The 18,224-nt window shown below is 45.2% G+C and overlaps 1 protein-coding gene across 13 annotated transcripts in view; it reads left to right on the top strand.

The window, feature by feature from the left end:
- Positions 1 to 5,561: 5,561 nt before the first annotated feature.
- Positions 5,562 to 18,224, top strand: part of TEP1 (telomerase associated protein 1) — a 45,257-nt gene continuing 32,594 nt past the window's right edge. For all 13 annotated transcript variants that reach the window (XR_006293041.1, XM_043554177.1, XM_043554174.1 and 10 more), the window contains exons 1-9: positions 5,562 to 5,694; positions 9,132 to 9,719; positions 11,045 to 11,227; positions 11,537 to 11,671; positions 12,406 to 12,567; positions 12,962 to 13,123; positions 13,904 to 13,978; positions 15,339 to 15,460; positions 15,670 to 15,827. Coding sequence is in view for 12 of the 13 variants with exons in the window: in XM_043554177.1 (XP_043410112.1) it covers positions 9,156 to 9,719; positions 11,045 to 11,227; positions 11,537 to 11,671; positions 12,406 to 12,567; positions 12,962 to 13,123; positions 13,904 to 13,978; positions 15,339 to 15,460; positions 15,670 to 15,827 (1,561 nt within the window). In the remaining variant the exon portion in view is untranslated. The remainder of the gene's footprint in view (positions 5,695 to 9,131; positions 9,720 to 11,044; positions 11,228 to 11,536; positions 11,672 to 12,405; positions 12,568 to 12,961; positions 13,124 to 13,903; positions 13,979 to 15,338; positions 15,461 to 15,669; positions 15,828 to 18,224) is intronic.

The following is an 18,224-nucleotide window of genomic DNA, read 5'->3' as shown; positions in this document are numbered from 1 at the left end:
GAAGTTACTTGGTTGTATTCACTGCAAGTGGACTAGTCTGGAGTGCCCAAGCCAGCTTGGTTCACATGTTTGGTGATGAGGTCTGGAAAACTAGGTTCAGCCGAGATTGTTAACTGAAGCACCTGTATGTGGCTCTTCCATGTGGCAGTCTAAGGGTGGTTGAACTTATGTGGCAGCCCCCAGAGGTAGTATTCCAAGAGTCCTGGGTAGAAGGCGTGAAGTTCCTTTGACCTGGCCTCGGAAGTCACAGACTGACACTTCTGCCATGTATCTCGGTCAAGCAAGTCACCAGGTCAGCCCAGAATCAAGAAGAGAAAAATCAGACTCCATTTCTCAGTGGCAGGAGAAGCAAAACATATGTGGTCTACTTTAATCTGCCATACCTGGTAAAGGAGACTAGGCAGGGAAGGAGGGCTCACAGTGGGAAATGCTCATTGAAGGAGGATGAAGAGAGGTGTTGGCAAATGTCAACAGGCTGGAGACCAGTCGCAAGGTTGTTTTGAGTCAGAGGAGTCAGAAGGAAGAAGGCCCTGAAGTTCTTGTAAACTACTGATTGGCTTCTGTGGCTTTCAGATGGCCCAGAAGGGCTCCTTTGGGATGCCAAGTACTACTGTAGTAGTATATCACATACATCACAACTTGTGCGATATTTTAAAGTTGGCAGTGGTTAGACTGAACAGAAACACAAGCTGTAAATCTAAAGGCAATTATTTATTTATTTATTTTTTTTTTTTCAACGTTTTATTTATTTTTGGGACAGAGAGAGACAGAGCATGAACGGGGGAGGGGCAGAGAGAGAGGGAGACACAGAATCGGAAACAGGCTCCAGGCTCTGAGCCATCAGCCCAGAGCCTGACGCGGGGCTCGAACTCACAGACCGCGAGATCGTGACCTGGCTGAAGTCGGACGCTTAACCGACTGCGCCACCCAGGCGCCCCTAAAGGCAATTATTTAAAATGAGGAAAAATCCACTGAAACCAGTGGCCTTTACAGTCTTTTTTTTAAAGGTTTGTTTATTTATTTTGAGAGAGAGAGAGAGAGAGAGAAAGTGCACATGCACGCATGTGGGGGAGGGGCAGAGAAAGAGAGGGAGAGATACAATCCCAAGTAGGCTCCACACTGAGTGTGACTGGGGCTCCACCAGGGGCTCGGTGGATCATGACCTGAGCCAAAGCAAGAGTTGTGCACTTAACAGACTGAGCTACTCAGGCTGGCCTTTACATTCTTATCGGAGGCCTGCCCTTCCCAGTTCAAAGTCCTATCCCTCCAGGTAATTGCTCAAAGTCCCTTCCCCACATAACCCTATAGTTTGTTTCTTAGTGGAATATAGCATTTCTCATAATCTGCCTGGTATTTTTGTGATTTCTGCATGTATCTATCTCCTTCATGAGACCAAGAAGCCTTGAGAAGAACTCATGTTTTATACAATTTACATGCTATCATTTGCACTTGATAGATGCTTAACAGGTTAAACAATATTTTTAATTGAAGTGTAGTTGACACTTTATTATGTTATATTAGTGAACAGGTGTTTGTTGAATCAAAACGAGGGAGGACAAGAAATGTGCAATAAAACTGACGAGAAGAGATGAGCAATATTCAGAGGTGGTAAGGCCCTAAATAGAGGGGCTTCTAGGAGTGCCTGGGTGGCTCAGTCAGTTGAGTGTCAGACTTCTGCTCAGGTTGTGATCCCATGGTTTGTGAATCTGAGCCCCACTCACTGCTGTCAGCACAGAGCCTGCTTCAGATCCTCTGTCCTCCTCTCTCTCTGCCCCTCCCCACCCCCCATCTCTCTCTCTCTCAAAAATAAATAAACATTAAAAAAAATAAAGGGACTTCTGAGGGCTGAGAGGATAGTGCTCCTTTACCCCAGAAAGGAATCAGCCTGGACACCACACTCATCACTTAGACATGTAGCTCAGTGCCACTGATGAGCAATTAGTGGTGTAGGCTGGATATAAAGGAAAAATGGAGTGGTATCCTCTAAGAACTAGGAAATGAGGCAAATAAGATCAGTCTATGAGAGTTAACACAGTGGAGAACACAATGCCTCCTCAGCTCTGGTATAGTTATTTGTTTGGCAACACTCCCTGCTTTAATCAATGATAGTAATCTGAAGAAAGGTTGCTTCTCCTCAAGAGGGTGGCTAATTTAGAAAAGCAGAACTCAAAAGAACAAATATTGGCAAGATGCCTTTAGCATTGTCCATCTGAAAGAAAAGCTAAACTTGGACTTTGTAAACTTTTTGCCAGTTGAGAGATTTGCTCTGTTGCAACGCAGAGAGAGTTTATCTGGCTCCCTCGAAGTCCAGCTGAAATATCCTTTAGGGATCAGTCAGTGGCTCTCTGAGATGGAATCAAATTGGGCCCAATATATATGAAATATATATATATGAAATTCAGATGTGGCAAAGGGCATTCCTTATTAAGCTTCACTGGGGTAGGTAGTGACTATCTCTTTGGGGAATCACTCTAGACCAGTGGTTTCCAAAATGTGGTCCTGGGATCAGGGATCAGAATCAATATTACCTGAGCAATACTTGTTAGAAATACAAATTCTGGGGTCCTATCCCAGATCTACTGAATCAGAAATTTTCAAGGTGGGGGGTGGGTAATGGAGGATGGTAAGCAACAATCCTAGTTTTAATCAGGGGTTATTAAACTTCAGCATATATCAAAATTGCCCAAAGAACCTGTTAAAACACCAGTCGCTAGGCTTGGTCCCCAGCATTTGGAAATGCTGTTAAGGGTGCACTCCTCTTGTTAAGATTAGTGCTTCTCAAAGTTCAGTGTGAGTGGGAATAATCTGGGAATCTTGTTAAATTATAGTTTGTGATTCACAGATCAGGGATGTAGGCCAAGAGTTTGCATTTCTTTTTTTTTTTTTTTTTTTTTGGGACAGAGAGAGACAGAGCATGAACGGGGGAGGGGCAGAGAGAGAGGGAGACACAGAATCGGAAACAGGCTCCAGGCTCCGAGCCATCAGCCCAGAGCCTGACGCGGGGCTCGAACTCACGGACCGCGAGATCGTGACCTGGCTGAAGTCGGACGCTTAACCGACTGCGCCACCCAGGCGCCCCCAAGAGTTTGCATTTCTAACAAGGTGCTGCTGCTGGTGGTCCACAGCCCACTGTTAAATTAGCAAGACCCTGGGGCAGAGGTTCCCAAACTTGTCTGCACAGTAGTATCATTGAGGGAGCTTCAAAAACTACTGATACCCGGGTCCTACTCTGGAGACTGTGATTTAATTAGTCTAGGGTGTAGCCTGGGATTGGGAATTTTTAAAAGATCTCCAGTGGTTCCAGTGTTTAGGCTTTGCTGGCCTTGAATTCCTTTGCTGCTGCAACTAATCAGAAAGTAAACTCTAGATCTTTGTAGTAAATTAGGAAGTGGTAGTCCCCAGTTGCTATTCTTCCTGCATCCCTAGTGTCCTCAGATCTGAGGCTTCAGTGCTCATTGGACTAAGTTGGAAGGGCTTGCATGTGCTGTTCTTTCACCGGTAGGGCAGGCAGACATTTCCTACAGAGAGCTACAGAGGAGGACACCTTGAGGTTGGGACAATTACCTACAGTACCTCCCTTATTCCAAGGGGAAGAGGTCTTGTAGATTTAGGCCTTCAGAAGGAAGTCTTGGGTAGACTCTTCTTCCTTCCATCTTCTAGATACGCCACCACTCCTGTCTCCTTGCAGAGCCTCTTTCTCGGGGGTTCCCTAGATCTGTGTTCTTTCACCAAACTCCTCCCCTTCCCCTATAGGCAGACCTCCAATGGGCAGTAACGTGCCTAGGGGGTGGGTTCAGGAATTCATGGAAGCTTTTTTTGCTCTCATAATCATTAGAGTTATCCATAGATATTTAATGAGTAGGATTAACATCTAGCCAAGATTGGTAGACATTCAGCAACTGTGCAGGGCCCTCCCACATAATGAGGAACATGCCTGCGTCACTGACAACTTTGAATGACTTGCCAGTCATTTGTGTAGTTGAAAAGCCATTGAAATTAGGACCTGAATTTATTTTAAATATAAATACAGGCATTTCATATTTGGTTTAATATATCCTGAACTTTCCGGGAGTGCCACTGCTATAAATATCATGGGATGATCACGCCTTGTTTTGTTCAAAAATTTGCCAGAGATTATTTCTCATTTTGGAAAATCATGCCACATCAGCACCTTTATTCATGGTATTTGAATCACCATCATAACATCCCCATATCATGCTAGAGTTGTGGCTGTTACATTCAAGGTGATTCTATATAGAGCTGCATGCATCTGAGGACTATATTGTGTCTTCTTGAATATTGTGCCCAAACATGTTTTTTAAGTTTATTTATTTATTGAGAGAGAAAAAGAGAGAGAAAGAGAGAGAATGTGTGCACATGAGCAGGGGTGGGACAGAGAAAGAGGGAGAGAGAATCCCAAGTAGGCTCCTTGCTGACAGTGCAGAGCCTGCCACAGGGCTCTGTCTCATGAACCACGAGATTATGACCTGAGCCAAAATCAAGAGTCAGATGCCTAACGGACTGAGCCAAGCAGGGCCCTCCCAAACATTTACATACATAAACACATAGTGTTATATAAAAAATCATCTTCCTTTTACCCTTTTATATCTCTTTAGACATTTTATAAATTTTAAAATTGTTTATGTAGGTATAATACATTATTTATAAATTGTAGTTCAGAGTTATAAAGGGGGCATAGAAACATTTGTTATAAGAAGGGAGTGTTGGGACTGCTAGGGTAGGTAGTAAGGGAAGCATCTAAGGAAAGAAACGAATCTGGCTCAATAAATTGAGAAGATAGGATTTGGGGGCACCCAAATCTGAGCTGAAGCTCAGGTGTTTATCTGAGAATGAAGGGTACCTCCCTAAAGAAGGGGATATCTTCCAGAAGACAGATAATCTGTTTTACCCAATGTAAACATATTTCTTCTGTTATTATCTGTTTGGCTCTGCTCTTTATGAAATGGCCCTATAATTAGCATCCTAGAGGTCACTGTCTCTTTCCTCCCCCTGGCCCCACCTTCTGGGAAGAGTTCTGCTTAGCCTTTCAGGATGGTTCCAAATAGATTCTTTGTAATCCACGGATCTCTCTCAGATGGACATTGGCACGCTCTCAGTTCACTCTGCCTTAATTATTCCATATCTACATCTGGTTACAGGTCATTCATTGCCTTTAGACTTTCCCTCACCTTTTATTTCCATTTTCACCAAGTAACTTTACGATGAATTGAGTCCAACTCTCTTTGATACCAAGAGAAAAGGAGTCCGGATAGGCAGAGAACATGCCAAAATCCTTCCCAGGAAACGGAGTTTGAAGATGTAACAGGAGAAAGGAGAGGAAATTTAGCGAAACTGGGATTTGGTCAGGAGAAAATGAACCAGGAAATGGGGGTGGGGGTGGGGTTGGTAAACTCGGGTCCCAGAGAAGGCTGCAGGGTCCTTCACGTGTTCAGATCCCCTACGGGCACCTCACTTCCCAGCGGCGCTGGGCTCGCAGGCCTGCGCCAGGGCGGCCACACCCCGCCCGGACGCTTTCCCTCCCCGCTCCCCGCCAGCTCCTCCTCCGGCTTCCACTCCTCCCAGCTGTGGAGCCAAGAGCCCAGCTCCCGCTTCCGGCCGCCGAGAACCGAGAGGCCCCGCGTCCGACAGCCAGGGTCTCCGGCCCCACTGGCTCCGGGGGCGGTCCAGGCGCAGGTAGAAGCCGGCCCGGGCCCTGGGACCCCGGGCTGGGCTCGGCCGCCGGAAGCCGGCGGGAAGGGCCCAGCGCCGCCACTTAACGAAGCGCCCGGGAGCGCGGAGGGCCTGCGCCGACGCGGGGGTAGTCTGCCCGCCGCGCCCTCCCGGAACTCGGGGAGGGGTTGTGGGTGTGAAAAGGAAGTGGGAGAGCCGGCAGGGACCGTGAGGACGAGGGAGGGGCAGGGGATGGAAGGCCCGGGGAAGAGACCAGGTGAGATGAGTCTTCACCCCTCCGCCCCGAGTGCTCCTCGGAAGGGAGAGTAGCTGCCGCTAGTGAACCGTAGGTGGTGCGAGCACTGCCTCTAATAAGGAGGTGTGCTGGAACAGGAGAGACTGGCAGCCAACTTAAAAGTGGGTATTCATGTGTTAACATGGCAAGGTCTCCAAGACACACTAAGTGTGGAAAATGCTCCTGTTTGTGGACAGGAAGAAGAAAAGGGGCGGGTGGGGGGGATGGAGAAACATGTATTTGTATATGCATAGAAAAGTGTCTGAAACCGTGCAAACTGTTAGCCGTGGTGATCTCTGGAGAACGGAGCTAGAGATGGGATTTTACTTTTCATTGGTAGTCCAGCTGAATTCCCGTCACAAACTCCAGGGTGCAAAAAATATTTAACTCTATTTTTCTTTTAACTTACTTTTTATTGTAAGTTTTTTGTTTGTTTGTTTTCAATCTTGAGTCAGTTCCGAGATTCCCCCACTCCTTTCCCTAGGGGCTTATATAATGCAAAGACATGACGGAAGTGTACAGGGCACAGAGGCCGACATTCTTGATGTGATTTGCTCACACTGGTATCTGGTGAGATATCACTGTCTTTTCTAGTTCTGGTTTGACAATCCCTTCAAGTCTTGGAAGTATTCTGCATTCCTGTCCCTAAGCTCTTGTATATTAAGATCTAAGTGATAGACTTAACAGCATACTTATTCCTAAAGTACTTAAATGTAAATAGGAGATAAGCACTTGTCCAAATAAGTAAGCAAATACACGCGTAATGGTATAAATTCAAGCATTTTCTCAGGCAGAGGTTTTAAAATTGCTGTTAATGGGGATTCTAGGAGATCCATGAATGGGCTCCCTGACAGTTAAGTGCAAAATAGAATATACTCATGTTTTTCTGTGAAAAATCTACATAGCTTTCACTAGATTCTCAAAAGCCTCTGAATCTCACTGACTAGGCATTGTAGAAACAATGGTGAACAAGGCTAAAGGGGTCTCTGTCCTCAGGAACTTATAGTCTAGTAGGGGGGAAGACAAACAGGCAATTACAATATAAGGATGTGTCTATGATAGAGAAAGTTTGCTGTTGTGAGAACATAGAGCTATCGACATCAGACGGCGCTGGCTGTCAGCAAAGGTTCCTTAGACGAACTATTAGATTGAGGCCTGCAGAGTGACAGGAAAGTAGAATTTGGACTGGTAAAGGAGGGGCTGGGGAAGGGAGTGGTCTTGGCACAAGGAAGAGTGTTTTAGGCGTCTGCCTGTGTAAAGATCCAAGGTCAAGAGATACCTGGGCAATTCATAAGCTTAAAAGAGTTTGTATGGTTGCAGCTTAGATGTGAGTAGCAGTAAGAGATGAGGCTGGGAGAGCATCAGAAGCCAGGTTATGTGTACGATGCTGGCTATGCAGATGTGAACAAGAAAGAGGAGCTCCTTGACCCTCAGGGAGTTTTATTTTAGTAAGGAGAAACAGTGTACAAGTAGACATGTAAGCAAACAAAATCACTTTTTATTCATGGTAAAATAAACAAGGTGACGTAGTAAATAATGGCTGGGGTATGTACTGAGGAGCTCCTTTAGACAGATCTACATATTGTGTGCCATGTAGCTAGGAGGGTTTCAGCAAAGGTGGTGGGTAGAATGGAGAGAATTAGATAGATTTGACAGACACTGAGGGAGTAGAATCAATAGGATTTAGTAGCTTACTGGATGATGATAATAACAAATAATAAAAGCTTCCATTTATTGAACACTTACTAATTACCAGGCACTGCTCTAAATGCTTAATATTTTTTATTTATTGCCATAATAACTCTGTGAGGTAGGCATTTAGCTCAGTTTTTGTAGATGAGGAGACTGAGGCACGGAGAGTTTAAGTAACTAGCCCAAGTAGATTCAGGGTTCCATCAGGATTCAAACTCAAGTCTATTTCACTCCATACCCCTGTAAGCAGAGGGGGGGAAAAGGAGAGGGATTGGATATGGGGATGAGTGGGAGAAAGGTGATACATTTGGGGTCTGGAGTTTTGGGTACCTTTGAGTCATCCAAATAGAGATGTCCAGCAGGCAAATGGATAAATGGATATGAAACTCAGATGAGATCTAGATCAAGGAATGAATTTATGAGTTGCCAGCATGAAAATGTTATATGGAGCCAGAGTAGGTGAGACTACCCTCGGAAAATATATAGAAGGATTAGAATAGAATTCTAAGGAGCTTCACCATTCAGGGGATGGCAGAGAAAGGATCTTCATAAGGAGGAGATCAGAGATGTAAGAAGACAACCAGGACAGTAGCACCAAGGCAGCCAGAGGAAAGGAGAGTTTTAATGACAGAGTAAGCAACAGGGTCATATTCTGCTTGAGAGCTGAAGTAAGATAAGGGCCAAGATGTGTCTGTTCTTGTAGTAACAAGGATTCCATTGGTTAACCAATAGCATAGCTTTGGAGGAATGGGGCCACAGGATCCCATTTAGTTGGTTGAACAGTGAGTAGGAGGCAAGGAAGTTGAGGTTGGTGAATATAGACATCTTGATCAAAACGTTTGTTCCTCTAGAGCTAAGAATCTAGAGTCCAGATTATGAGTGTGATCCCTATATTTAGCTGGGATCACACTCAAGCTGTAAGGGGCTCTTTCATGAGAAGACACGTCCTTTTCATCTCCAGACATTTTTTTTTTTAAACTTACCTGCTCTTAAGCTACTGCCTTACCTTTTCCCTACTCTTCTCACTCAGAGTACTCCTTGTATTCTCTCTGTATAATATTCTCTGAATGCATCCTTAGAATGAACCCAGTCCTTGGTTGTTCTCTGCCTATACATCACTGGCATTACCAGGAGGACTATTGAAAAGACATACTTCCGGTGCATGGGGCGCCTGGGTGGCGCAGTCAGTTAAGCGTCCGACTTCAGCCAGGTCACGATCTCGCGGTCCGTGAGTTCGAGCCCCGCGTCAGGCTCTGGGCTGATGGCTCGGAGCCTGGAGCCTGTTTCCGATTCTGTGTCTCTCTCTCTCTCTGCCCCTCCCCCGTTCATGCTCTGTCTCTCTCTGTCCCAAATATAAATAAAAAACGTTGAAAAAAAAAATTAAAAAAAAAAAAAAAAAAGAAAAGACATACTCCCGGTGCAGATGCACTCCAGTGCAGCTAGGAGCTCATCACCTGTCTTTCTTTCCTTCTAGGCATATACTGGTTGGGCTCCAGCTATGGAGAAACTCCATCGACATGTGTCTACCCACCTGGACATTCTGTCCTTGGAGAACCGGTGCCTGGCCACACTCCCTGACCTGCAGCCCATGGAGAAACCACATGGGCATGTGTCTGCCCACCCAGATATCCTCTCCTTAGAAAACCGGTGCCTGGCCACACTTCCTGACCTGAAGACCATGGAGAAACCACATGGGCATGTGTCTGCCCACCCAGACATCCTCTCCTTAGAAAACCGGTGCCTGGCCACACTTCCTGACCTGAAGACCATGGAGAAACCACATGGGCATGTGTCTCCCCACCCAGACGTCCTCTCCTTGGAGAACCAGTGCCTGGCCACACTCCCCATTCTAAAAAGTACTGTGTATGCCAGCCCCTTGCTCCACTGTCTCCAGAGAGCTGATTTGGTGAAAGCTGATCGTAGCCTGAACATCAGCAACTGCCTGCCCTCTGAGCCTCCAACCTGGAGGGCCCAGTGCCTCTCTGAGGGGCTAGGCCATCTGACCTGTCCCGGGGCCTTTAAATCCATCTCTGCCACAGAGAGATCTCCTGAAACAGCTTTGGTAATAGCTCCAGGCACTCATGTTGAATCCACCCATGTCTGTTGGATGCTGTAGTCCCTAGATTTTGATGCCAGTTTCCCTCTGTGCTGCTCTGTGCCTGTGTACCTTCTGCCCTCAGAGCCTCTTTCTGAGGTGACCTTTACCCTTGGGCTGTGTTATTCAGCATCATTAGTTTTATTGCATATCTGGTTCAGATATTCTAGACAACAGAGCCAAAACAGGCTCAGTCCTGAGAAAGCCTCTGCTCAGGAGGAGAGGTAGTGATATTGTAGGAACAGTCAATTAAGTGCTTTTGAGATTTTACATCAGGCATGAGGCACATCTGCTATACCGGGGTCCACTTTCCTGTATGTATATGTGTAAAGGTACATCCACTTGTACACGTCTATACAAGCACATTTAACATACAGGGCAGAATCGGTAGATAAACACATATTCCTTCTGTTTGGACTTGGGATTCAGACTGAGGCAAAGGCTATACTATCTCTGCCAATTACAAGCCATACAACTTTGGCCAAGATTTAACTTTTTGAAGCTTTAATTTCTTCCTCTTTAAAATGCGTTCAATGAGGGGTTCCTGGGTGGCTCAGTCAGTTGAGCGTCCAGCACTTGATTTTGGCTTGGGTTGTGAGATCGGGGTCGTGGGATAGAGCCCCACCTGAAGATCCACACTGAGCATGGAGCCTGCTAGGGATTCTCTCACTCTCTCCCTCTGTCCTTCTCCCCCATTTGCACGCACTCTCTCAAAAAAATTAATTACTTAATTTATTTAAAAAATACGGTCAATGAAAATCTACTTCATAGGGTCATTTTCAGGATTACTGTTGCCATCTTACATTTATTTGAGGCTTTGCAATTTGCAAAGAGCCGTACATATATTATCCCATTTAATCTAATGGCGTCATCAGGTAGGTGGTGGTAGGGAATGAAAAAGCTGAGGCTCCGAGGTCAAGCAGCTCAAGGTTGCTGGGGGATTGATCTGGGACTTGGCCCTTTTTCTTCTGAATGCAAAATACCTTAATAGTATCCTAGGAGGTATGTTGTGAAGGGCCCCAGGCTCCTAAGCTGTGGCATCAACAAGGAGAAGAAAGCAGGGGGAGATCCCAAAGCATCAGAAGCTTGAGTCAGGAAAGATGGTGTGTGTAACAGTGAGGGGTCACTACCTCAGCCAAGACAGATCTGTGCTGGGGAGTAAAGGGAGAGGGGGAGGAGTTTAGATGATAGAAGATAGATGTAGAATCTTCCTGTCCCTGGGAGCTGCCTTCAGATCAGTCTTTGAGGGACTGTGGGTGCATGCTGTGATTAACAAGTGCCACTATCCCCAGGATCATTGTTCCTCTTCAGAAGAGAAAATGCCAGAAGAGAAGGAACAGGCAGAGGTTCAAATGCCTTTTTATAATCTAAGCTTGGGAGAGGAGGAGAAAGTGGAGGAGCCGGTCCTGAAGCTCACTGCTGGGGACTCTGGATCTTGTTCTGAGCCCACTGACCAGGCCATTAAGGAAAAGAAGGTAACAGTTCCAGAGCTGGGGAGAAGTTGATGGTGGTGGAGGGGAAGGTGTGGGGTGGCATGGGAGGGGTGGTGACCAAAGGCCGAGCCAGATCCCCTCCACAGATGGAAGGGGAAAGAGAGGGGCATTGCCCAGCTCTTATTTCTCACTCCCTAATTCCCTTTTCAAACCTCTCAGTTGGACAAACATCTTCCTGAATGTGGAGTTGTTTCTCTCTGTTCTAGATTTCCTAAGTTAGCCTGTGTGGGTGCTTGAGTTGGTCCTCATTCCCTCTTTTTTCCTTTCTCCCCTCTCTTTCCTGATTCTCAGATGGTTCTCATGAGCTTGCTGTGCTCCACGCTGGCATCAAATGTAAACATAAAAGATGCACATGACCCTACCTCGGTGTCCCTCTTCGAAATCTGTAGTGAACTTGCCCCCTTGGAGCCTGAGTTCATCCTCAAGGTACTGTGCTGTGAGGGAGAAGATGGGAGCGGGAAGCGGGGAGGTGGGAACTGTGGCCATGGTGTGTGATGGGTCGGTGGCCAGCTTGGTACCAGGGGTGGAAAGGAGGAAGTTCACTTGGGAAGGGAAGATGATCTTTGGGTGAGTCTGCGGGCTAGTCCCTGGGGTTCTCTGAGGAGCAGGGGAGGATGAGATTGGGAAAGAGCATACTAGGGTTCATTTGTTTAGTAGGTACACAGGCTAAGTACACAGTGCTATGCCTTGAGGGTCATTCTAACAGATGTAATTAAACTTGAATCTGGCTCTTAAGGAGCTTATGATATTGTTAGGGAAGCCGAACACTACCAAGTATTATATAAATGCAAATGGAGTAATAGGTAGTGAATGCTTCAGAAGCAGAGGAGAGGGGGGAAAATGTGTTTTTCTATGAGGCTTTGGAAGACATCAGGTTTAATCAGCAGTTTCAACCCTGGGTAAAATTTCCATAGAACTTGATGGTGGGAAGCCTTTTAAGTGCCTGGTTGACTTGGGAGGTGATCAGTAGACTCCAAAGAAGCCATGCTGCAAAGGTGGGTAAGGTCTAGGTTATGTAGAATGCCAATCCCAGAGGCTTGGACCATGTAAAGGGCTCAGGAAAGGTTTTATGAAGGCAGATTAGGGTCACAAGTTAGTTTTGGGCATGACGTTGTGGGACAAGAGGCCAAGATGCCTGCCTTCCCCACCCTGTGCCCTAGGCATGTCTGTACACTAGGCAGCAGCTGAACGTCCGGGATGTGGCCAACAAAATGTTAGCCATTGCTGCCTTCTTGCCCGTCTGCCGCCCTCACCTGCGACGATATTTCTGTGCCATTGTCCAGCTGCCTTCTGATTGGATCCAGGTAGCTGAGTTCTACCAGGTATGGCACTCAGTTTCCTGAGCTTTGGCTCTTACTGGTTCCTTCTCCTTTGCTCATTGCATCCCTATAGAAAATTCTCAGCCAGTTTTACCTTCCGTTAGCTGTCTTCAACCCTACAGCCCAGGCAGGACAGCTTCTCCCTGGACTGGGTTGGGTTGCCCAACAGGGGGAAGATGATTGAGAAGGGCTGGACCGCAGTTTGAGAAAAATTGGTCTCATTCTGGACTTCGTGTTTATGACTGGCCTAGTATCATAGAAGTTGTCACTTTAGAGCTGGGGCTTGGGACCACGTTCGTATTATGTGCTCTCACTTAACCCCATGAAGTGGTCTTGCCCTGTTTTAGAGGGTTGGTTTGTGTCTCACTTCTGATGGCCTCTCCTCCCTCTCTGATAGGACCTGGCTAAAGGAGAGGAGGACAAGCTGGTGCCCCTGCCTGCCTGCCTGCGTGCAGCTATGACTGACAAATTTGCCCAGTTTGATGAGTACCAGCTGGCTAAGTACAACCTTTGGAAGCACCGGGCCAAGAGACGCCCCCACCGGCGCCCCCTCCCTCCAGTCAGTCCCTGGTCAACCTGGTCATTCACAGCCAGGCCCCTTTTTTCTGGAAGGTGGCGGGGGTGGGGGGGGTCGAAGGAACATGCTGACTCTGCGAGGTCCCACACTGAGCATCTGGGATGTCCCTACTACCAGAAATAAAAGGAGTCAGAGAAAGGCAGAGGAGCCGAGCAGAGCTCAGGGGCAGAGAGGGCAGGGCTTACCTCTTTCCTGAGTGGCTTTCTTTTTGGTAGAGGGGTTTTTGGAACTATTGGAATGAACCTCTCTAGGGACAAGCTCCATTTCCCTTTTTGAAATTGCTTCTTCTGGGGCACCTGGTGGTTCAGTCAGTTGAGCATCTGACTTGGTTTCAGCTCAAGTCATGATCGTAGGGTCATGGGATCAGGCCCCACATTGGGCTCCACGCTGAGTGTGGAGCCTACTTGAGATTCTCTCTCTCCCTCTTCCTCCCTCCCCGACTCACTCTCTTTCTCTCAAATTAAAAAAATAAATAAAAATTGGGGCCCCTGGGTGGCTCAGTCAGTTAAGCATCTGACTCTTGATATCGGCTTAGGTCATGATTGCGCACAGTAGTGAGATTGAACCCCGTGTCAGGATCTGCACTAAGCATGGAGCCTGCTTGGGATTTTCTCTGTCCTTCTCTCTTTGCCCCTCTCCAACTTGTGCACGCACGCGTTCTCTCTCTCTCTCTCTCTCTCTCTCTCTCTCTCTCTCTCTCAAATAAACATTAAAAAAATAAATAATAAATAATAAAATGAAATTGCTTTTCTGTCCCTGCAGAAGACGGGGCGCCCATTTTCTGAGACACAACGTTTGCCAAGGTACCTTAATCCTCTTAAAGATGAACAGAAGAAGGTGAGTGCCTTGTTCCGGGGTTCTATATGTGCATGTTCAACTTTTTCTCAACTAATATTTTGAAATGGAATTCCATTTGGTTTAGAAATACTAATGGTGTTGTAGGCACATATCAATTTCCTACCTGGTCACTTCTCGGTCATGATAATAGGGTCAGATTTTGAGAGCACAGGGAAAGGCTCCTTTTATTTTTCAGTTTGCCCCCCTTGGTATTTACTGACAGGTGGCATGTCCAGCGGGATAAGTGACTTTAAAATGTGTGAAACATCTACCTTTCATGGGATGTTTGAAAAACAAACCAAACAAAACCTTTTTGCGTTAATGACAAATAAGGCACTGCACTTAGTGGTTAAGATCACAGAATCAGGACTTAGTCCTGGGTTTCAATCCCACCACCACCACCACCACTTGTGGGCTATGTGACGTTAGCCAAATGACTTACCCTCTATTCCCTCAGTTTTCTCAGATATAAAATGGGGATAGTAATAGCACCTCATTGGGTGCTTCATTGGGGTTTTGTGAAGATTAAATCAGTTACTGAGTTTGAAGTATTTCTGGGATACCTGGGTGGCTCAGTCGGTTGAGCATCCAACTCTTGATTTCTGCTCAGGTTGTGATCCCAGGGTCTTGAGATCGAGTCCCGCATCACGCTTTGTGCTGAGTGTGGAGCCTGCTTGGGATTCTTTTTCCCTATGACCTTCTCCCTGGCTTGCAGTTTCTCCCTCTCTAAATACATACATACATACATACATACATACTAACAGTACGTGGCACTGAATAAGTGTTGGCTGTCACCAATCATCAATAAAATTGATTGTTAGGAAAATGTATGATAGTGTTATAAGAGAATACATTTTCAGTTGGTCAACTGATTTTTTCTCTTTATCCTAATACATCCCAAACTTGGCTTTTCTACCATAGATGATTCTGGAAGCCAGTTCTTTCAGTTTATTCATTCCTCACAGCTTGCATTGTGCTGATACCTCCATTTACCTCCTCCTCCAAGTCTCAGTGATTTAAATAAGAGCTGCTTTTTTCCTTTCCCTCCTAAGAATAAGATGTTCTCTGTTCATTTTATCCCAATCTTGTTTTTCACAAGCCAATTATTTCACGGTAACTACTGATAGCTCAATCTTGTATAAATGAAACACAGTGACCCCAAAGAGCTACTATCATGTGTTCTCCGCAGAAACTCTTGTTGCTGGAGATTTTTGCCCCCATTCCTACTCTTCACCTAGATCTACTTTGGGGAAAGAAATGACCTCATAGCTATAGGAGGTCTGACGTTCTGATTTCTGAAGCAAGTGACTATGGTCATAGATTAAATGACCCCTGTGTGACTTGAGGGATATTTCCACAGTTTGAGGAGACCTACAATGCAGTGCCAAAGAAAATTCAGCCGAGATTCACCCTGAAGAAGTTAGTACGGCGACTGCATATCCAGGAGCCTGCTCAGCATGTCCAAGCTCTGCTGGGCTACAGGTGAGAAGACACACCCTGAGCATACCTTCCACCTGGGTAACGCCATGGCTTTTTCAACATCCATGGTCCCAGCGCCTGTAGTTCTGACTCCGGCAACATTAGTTTAGGCAGATATGGCCTGTAAATGTGACTTTGACTGACTGACATTTTCTTTTCTGAGTTATTTTCAGCTGGCCTGGAAATGACAAGCTTTTCTTCCTCTGTTGCAGATACCCATCCACCCTACAAAAGTTTTCTCGAAGTCGCCTCCCTGGGCCATGGGATTCTAGCAGAGCTGGGAAGCGGATGAAGCTCCCTCGGCCGGAGACCTGGGAGCGGGAGCTGAGCTTGAGGGGAAACAAAGCTTCTGTCTGGGAGGAACTCATTGGTAGAGTAACTTTGACCCTATATGCCCTTCCTCTTCCCCATGCATACCTCTACATTTTGGACCCTGACTTAATTTCCATGGCATGGTACAGTTATTCTCTTGCCTGGTGGTTTCATCACTGAAAGTGATCGGATTTATGAGGTTTGCCACTGACCGCACCAAAGTGGACCAGGGGTACCTGCTTTTAGTAGCATTGGCATCATAAGGGAGATCATTCTTCCAGATGTGGCTAGGTGATGCACCAGCCTCTACCGACACATGACAAAAGTGGTACCTTCTCTCTGATTTCACTTGCATCATAATGGGTAAGCCATCCAAACAAGATAGGACTGGCACATGGCATATTGGAATCTCCACAGAAACCCATATTTAGGACATGGACTATTTAGGTCATTGGCCCATACTGATAAAGAAAAAAACATTTTAAATTGTGAGGCCCAAGTTACTTTCAGTCTTCTGTTTGTCTCTTTTAGCCTATTTTTAACTATAGAAGGCTCTTTCTATGCGATTTTGTCTTTTTTTACTTCCTCTTTCATCTTTGAAATTTTCAAGTCAGCTTCTATCTGTTGAAAAATATCTTGCTGTAGATCTTTTAACTGCTGAGTTTTGGAGACTTCATATTTTGGAGCTACAGAAGCCCCATTTGTTTTTACCTGTTTCTCAGTGAACTGCCAAGTACAGATTATACTCACGGCAGCCCAAATTGCTTAGCTGTTTATCTGTCCCTGCTCTCACTGTGGTGGTGTAGCCATCAGAATCACATGGGAATTGAATACACACATGCATACACACATGCCTGATAGCCTCTTCCCCAACATTTGATACTTTGAGTGGAATAGGATGAAGTCTGTCCTGAAGGATGGCATCCAGGATGTGTAGATGATTCTGGTATGTGTCATCTCCACTTCCTCCCTCTGCCCCTGAAAATTAAAACTGTCATTTATCTAGGCTGAGACTAATGCCCATAGTCTAATCTGGTGGTCTCCAGAGTTTTTTTTTTTTTCTGTTTGACCAAAATTTATTTTTTTTTCAATATATGAAATTTATTGTCAAATTGGTTTCCATACAACACCTAGTGCTCATCCCAAAAGGTGCCCTCCTCAATACCCATCACCCACCCTCCCCTCCCTCCCACCCCCCATCAACCCTCAGTTTGTTCTCAGTTTTTAAGAGTTTCTTATGCTTTGGCTCTCTCCCACTCTAACCTCTTTTTTTTTTTTTTCCTTCCCCTCCCCCATGGGTTTCTGTTAAGTTTCTCAGGATCCACATAAGAGTGAAACCATATGGTATCTGTCTTTCTCTGTATGGCTTATTTCACTTAGCATCACACTCTCCAGTTCCATCCATGTTGCTACACAGGGCCATATTTCATTCTTTCTCTCTCCAGAGTTTTTTGATCTTATATTACACAAAAAGTTTTGGAATATACCAGAATATATGTATATATAATTAAAACAGTCTGATATATGTTCGAATAAATTATGTACTTTAGGAAATACATAAAATATAATTATGTAAATACAGATCTGAAAGTATAAATAAATAAAATACAAAAAATGTAAATAATTATAAGAATAAGAATAAAATATAAGATTAAATGCAATTACATAGACAGACCCCTCTTTGGAGAACACAGGGCTCATTAATAACTCACTAACAGTTTTTTGGAATGCAATCGGTAAATTTCTCAGTGTAAAGGATAAATGTTCAATTTATTTTCTAGTATCATAAATATGATATTTGACTTAATTTCTTATCTAAGTGATCTAGAAAGCCTTTCATACACAGCAATAGTTAAGAACACTTTATGAGTTGATGAAGGATGTAATAGTTTACCAGTTGTCACACATAGTTTACATGGTATATATCAACCTAATTGTTCTCTACAGTTTGTGAACCAGAATTATGAACTTGAGAACCCCAAGACTTCGAGAAGGCTGAAAGCTTCTCCCTATAATTCAAAGGAGACTTACTTCACCTTAAAAAAAGGCACCACCACTCTCTTGATGAAAGCTGCTGGAAGAGCCTGGGGTGGGAGCAGGGGCTGACAGGTCATGTCTCTAAAGTGGTCTGAATACACCTCTGGGGGTACCCAGGAGAACTATCACACCTCCTCCTTATGTTTACCCTTATCTAAAAGAAAGAATTTTCCCACTATTTACCATATGGATCAAACCCCTATCATCACTCAGTCCATGTGTTCTATGGCACATGTCCCATATGAGAGTTCAAGTTTATTGAGGAAGAGTAGGGGTTTCACAATGTGCATCCATGAAATCCCCTCACTCTTTTTTGGTTTCTGCATAATGACTTGTCAGTATTTATCCTTGAATTGTAAGTGGATTTAGAATTATTATTCAGCCTTAACCAAACTAACTATCTAAAATTGACATAAGC

Source organism: Prionailurus bengalensis, chromosome B3, assembly GCF_016509475.1.
Source record: "Prionailurus bengalensis isolate Pbe53 chromosome B3, Fcat_Pben_1.1_paternal_pri, whole genome shotgun sequence".
Lineage (NCBI taxonomy): Eukaryota > Metazoa > Chordata > Mammalia > Carnivora > Felidae > Prionailurus > Prionailurus bengalensis.
The sequence above is the reverse complement of the archived record's forward strand: the minus strand, read 5'-3'. Positions and strand labels throughout refer to the sequence as shown.